Below are 4,818 nucleotides of genomic sequence, written 5' to 3'. Positions count from 1 at the left end.
AGTTCATCAGGTTGAGAGCAAACAGAGTGGCTCTGTTCACACACACACACACACACACACACACACACACACTGAGGGGGAGGAAGAGGGTGTGGCTGAGGTTTCCCGTCCTCCTGTCACCCTCTGAAGGAGCTCCTCCCTGCGTTCCTGTCCAGCCTGTCGGGGAACTCCAGCTCACTTCGACCTGAGAGACTCACTGAGAGCAGCTCGTCTTCATCACATCATCATCTTCACCTCCATCATCCTCATCCTCCCGTCATGGCCGCCTCCTCCAAGTCGTCCCAGAAGGGGAAGAACGTGGCGATCGTCCTGCTGGCGCTCTGGTCCATCGTGTCACTGGTGGTCATCGTGGTGTGGGCGACGTCTCCGGACCTGAAGAGCTCGGCGCAGTGCCGGGCCGAGCTGCAGAAGACCACGGAGATGATGGAGGGCGCCAAGGTGGTCTGGGACCGGAACAAGGTGGCTCTGGAGGAGCAGGTGGAGGCGGAGAGGGAGAAACAGGAGCGCCACAGAGCCCAGATCCTGGTCCTGCTGGAGCGCCTTAATGCCACCAACGCCACGCTGGAGGAGTGCCGGCAGGAGAACGTGAGTCTCACTCTCACTATTATTATTATTGTTGTTGTTGTTGTTATCATTATTATTATTATAAATACAACGAAGTGAAACGATGAATAAATGAATAAATGATGAAACAGTGAAGATGAGCAGCGATATAATGATCAATAACTTTTATAAAGCAGCAGGCCCAGTGCATGTTGGGAGTTAAACAGATTGACCTCGTTGGGTTTATCCAATCAGCAGTTATTGATCCACACGTCCGCAAACTGCTGGAGGGTTTATTCTCACTGGAACAAGTTCATACAGTTTAATGATTATTGATTATTGATTATTGATTGGATCAGCTCCATATAGAACAGAGCTCTAGAGTTTATACACTGATTAATGATTATAGATTATTGATTGCAGCCAGTTGAGGTCTCTCTTTACTGAAACTCATTACCAAAGTAATGAAACTGAAACTCCTCACCAGAGCTAACAGCTTCCATCTGTCCTCACCCTCAGTGAGATGGATCAATAACGCAGTGAACATTCCTCACTGTTTCCATCCTGGGACACTTTCCCTCCACTGCACCCTGAACACTGTTACTGTTACCCTGTTACTGTGAACACTGTTACACTGTGAACACTGTTACACTGTGAACACTGTTACTGTGAACACTGTTACAGTCTGAACACTGTTGCACTTTCAGCACGCTGACTGTTTAAACTATGAAGAGCTCCAACATTTCCAGCTTCATATTTTCAGAGTTGTTGGTTGGAAAAAGTGAGTGTTTGCCTTCCTCCTCTCCCTCTCCCTCCCTTCTGACTCCTCCTGCTCTCCTTCCTTCACCTCTGCTCCACTCCTCCCTCTCTGCTCCCAGACTTTCTCCTCGGTCTCACACGAAGGGGAAACTCTCACACCATCACTGTGGATTGTGAATAATCCCGAATATCAGTGTTATTAATAGAAACACGCACACACACTGGAAAAACACGTTCCCGTTTACAGCCATTACTACAACTCCCAGAATTCACTGCACACACTCAACCATACACTGTACAATAAACAGTCTCTGTGGTGCCGTCGTGAAGCGCAGTGTGGTCGGCTTTTTCCTGTCGCCATCTTGGCAGTGCCCGACCACAACGCTCATTTTTGGATTTGCTGGCTAACTAGCTAGCTTATGTACATTAATCGTTAGCTAGTTATACCTAGCTAATATACCTTAATATCATTTAAAGAGAGCAAAAGGCTGTAAACAGCAGTTTAATATGGAGCCTGACTCACTGCTGGAGCCTCTAGTGGCCGTTAGAGGGACTGCAGGTTGGATTCCACAATCATTGAGATTTATAAACTCGCCTGTAAGTCTGGCTTTAGTTTCTAGTTGTATTTCTTACTTGGAAGTCATTCCCAACTGATCTCTGGGAGCTGTAGTATTAAGACACAGTTGCAGTTACTACCAGTGACCACAGAGGTCGCCACAGCAACCAGGACTGCAAACAAAACGACAAGTTGAGCAGTGACGTCCTCAGACGGAAACATGAGGATGAATCAAACACCGACGACTCTAATATAAAGCTGATATTGCTGTTTGAGATAACTTCAGACTCCACTAAATACATACAAATGTTCTAATGCAGTTATTGTCTCCTGACTCTATGTGACCTCTGCACCAGCTCTACCAGGTGAGCTTTCCAGTTGCCCCACTGACGTAATATACAGTATATATATATATAATATATAATATATAATATTGTTGACTTCCAGTCACTGGGCCTGGTCCTGTTAGCTTTGTGACTTGCTAACACTGATGTTTCTCAAAAAGGAGTTTTAAACTGAACTCATTGGTTTGTCAGTTGAGGAGCTGAGTCAGCAAGTTGTTATCAGCAGACGATCAGTTTCTTCTTCATGACTCGTGACCACTTCCTGTCGTAGAAACATACAGCTGCACTGTAGTGTTCACTGTGAACTCCTTCCTACAAAATAAAAGCATTATAAAGGAGCTTTTCAACTGTTTCCAGCTGCTGCTTCAACACGTCACTGATTAAATCCACCTGAAGCCCCTCGCTCTTTACCCCGCTGCATGCTGGGTAGTTATTTTACCTGTTAGACGGTCTGTTCTTCCTGTAGAGGTCAGTGGATGTCAGTGATGTAATGGAGGCCTGAAACTGCTCTCAGCTGTGAAAGCTCTCACACAGCTGTGATATCTGCAGCTGCTGTGTGGTATTTATCAGGGAGTGGACTCTCTTTTATTATTATTGATCGCGTCAACTGATCTTTGATCAGTGATTAGTTTGTTCAGATTTTGTTTTTTAATTTGTTCACTTCCTTCCATGTGGTTGTTGCTGTTGTTGTGTTAGTGTTGTTTGTTGTTGTTTTTCCTGTGAATCGGTGACAAGATCAGTTTCGCTGTGGATATTAATGAAGTTATCTATACTTTTTTTTTTTTCCATGAGTCCTTGAAGAGGTTCTAGAGGTTCCTTGAATAGTTTCCAATACAACACACACAGACAGGTTTCTGAAACACAGACAGGTTTCTGTCTGTCTGTGTGTCTTTAGAGCAGCTCAGTGGTTGTACTTCCTATCCTGAAGTAAATCTCAGTCAGCAGGAAGAACCAGCGTAGAAAGCTGCTTCCTGTGTGTCACTTCCTGTTGTTGAGTTTGTTGGAACTTTCTGAACAACCTGCTTGTAAAGCTTCATTACAACCTCATGACTGTCCTCAGTATACAGATGGACTCCAGTCGAACCTTGTTGATGAATAAGTTGATCAATGAGTTGGACGAATGCGTGCAGTCCTTGAGGGTCTCGGATCAGTACCCTGGCAGATGAGAACCATCAGGACCAGGTTGCTTGATCCAGACTCAATAAATCTGGCTGTCACCAACGTCATTCCTCTCTTATCAATAACAAGTATTGATCACAAATAATCTCAACTCACTGTCCTTAAAGAGGTCCTTGTAAACGTAGCACAGTACTCAGTGTACTCTGTATGTGGTATTACAGACTGTACTGTCCCTTTAAGAGCTGCTCTAACAATAACTGCTGCGTTCAATCAAAGGAATGTTTCTGTTTGCTGCTTTCAATCAGCAGCTCAGACTGCCTGGCACAGCCCGGCCTGGCACAGCCCGGACCAGTTGAGGGTACTTCAGACCAGGTTCATAATTCTGAACATGGATCGTGTTCCTAACAGTGAATTAGAGACGTGTTCACTGTCCTTGAACATGTTCCAGGTATCCTTGAGGAGAGGATCTAGTGGTCCTTGAGGATGTTCAGAGGTCATTTGGGAGTTCCCAGTGGTCCAGTCTGGTTCGGTCTGGTCCAGGTTACTGCCTGTGTTTTATGCAAATCTCAAATGACATCACAATGTAAACCCTAACAGCAATGTCCGACTGTTCTCCGACTGTTCTTAGACTTAGACAGACTTTATTTGTCATTTGGATTCGCATCAAAATGAAACTCTGTTGCAATGGCACATAGCACAACTCTGACTGTTCTCCGGCTGAACTCCGGCTGTTCTCCGGCTGCTCTACGGCTGTTCTCCAGCTGTTCTCCGGCTGCTCTACGGCTGTTCTCCAGCTGAACTCCGGCTGTTCTACGGCTCAGTCACGGGTCCCTTTCAGCATTTGCTGATATATTTTGTTTTACAGAATAAAAGTTACAGATGGTTAAAAAGTTTAATTAGTGGGAGTATCTAAGTAAAAGTAACATTTATCAATAATTTAAACTGCTCTGGTTTCATTTCAGTAACTGATCAATGATCAATATTTCACTAAATTTTAATTTAACTGATTATTGATTAACAATCTAATAACCATACATACAGTCACATACTGCACTACTTTTACTGCATGAAGCTGATAGTGTACTCTCTGGGTGTGTTTGTTTCTCGCTGCAGGCCGTCCTGAACGGGAACATCAGTGTTCTGCAGGAGAACGTGGAGCAACTGCGTCAGATGGAGCTCAACCTCACGGCTCGCCTCGAGCTGCAGGAAGGTAGGAAGGAAAAACTCCCTCACTTCCATGAAAGGAGACTTTCTCACAGAGCGCTGCCGCTATTCTGAGCTGCATTTTCCCCCCGGTTACCATGACGACCGCTGACTCACTGTAAACAAACACACACCATTGGTCGAGTATATTCTGCTCTGAGAGAGAAAGAAAAACCACAAGTACATGGAGCAACATGTTATTAGTACTTTCACTGCAGTAGCAGAGTATTAGTACTTTTAAGTGAAGTACAAATGTAGAAGAGGAATGGGTACAGTACTGCTGTAGATTACAGT

General features: G+C 44.8%; 1 protein-coding gene across 1 annotated transcript in view; it reads left to right on the top strand.

Moving 5' to 3' along the window:
* Positions 1-4,818, top strand: part of si:ch211-1a19.3 — a 7,559-nt gene continuing 2,741 nt past the window's right edge. Inside the window, exons 1-2 of the mRNA XM_035653387.1 lie at positions 1-585; positions 4,435-4,531. Of these exons, the coding sequence (XP_035509280.1) occupies positions 259-585; positions 4,435-4,531 (424 nt within the window). The 5' untranslated portion in view covers positions 1-258. The remainder of the gene's footprint in view (positions 586-4,434; positions 4,532-4,818) is intronic.

The sequence above is a fragment of the Morone saxatilis genome, unplaced genomic scaffold, assembly GCF_004916995.1.
Source record: "Morone saxatilis isolate NCDOM2014 unplaced genomic scaffold, NCSU_SB_2.0 Contig12, whole genome shotgun sequence".
Classification (NCBI taxonomy): Eukaryota; Metazoa; Chordata; class Actinopteri; family Moronidae; genus Morone; species Morone saxatilis.
This window is presented reverse-complemented; position numbering and strand designations above follow the sequence as displayed.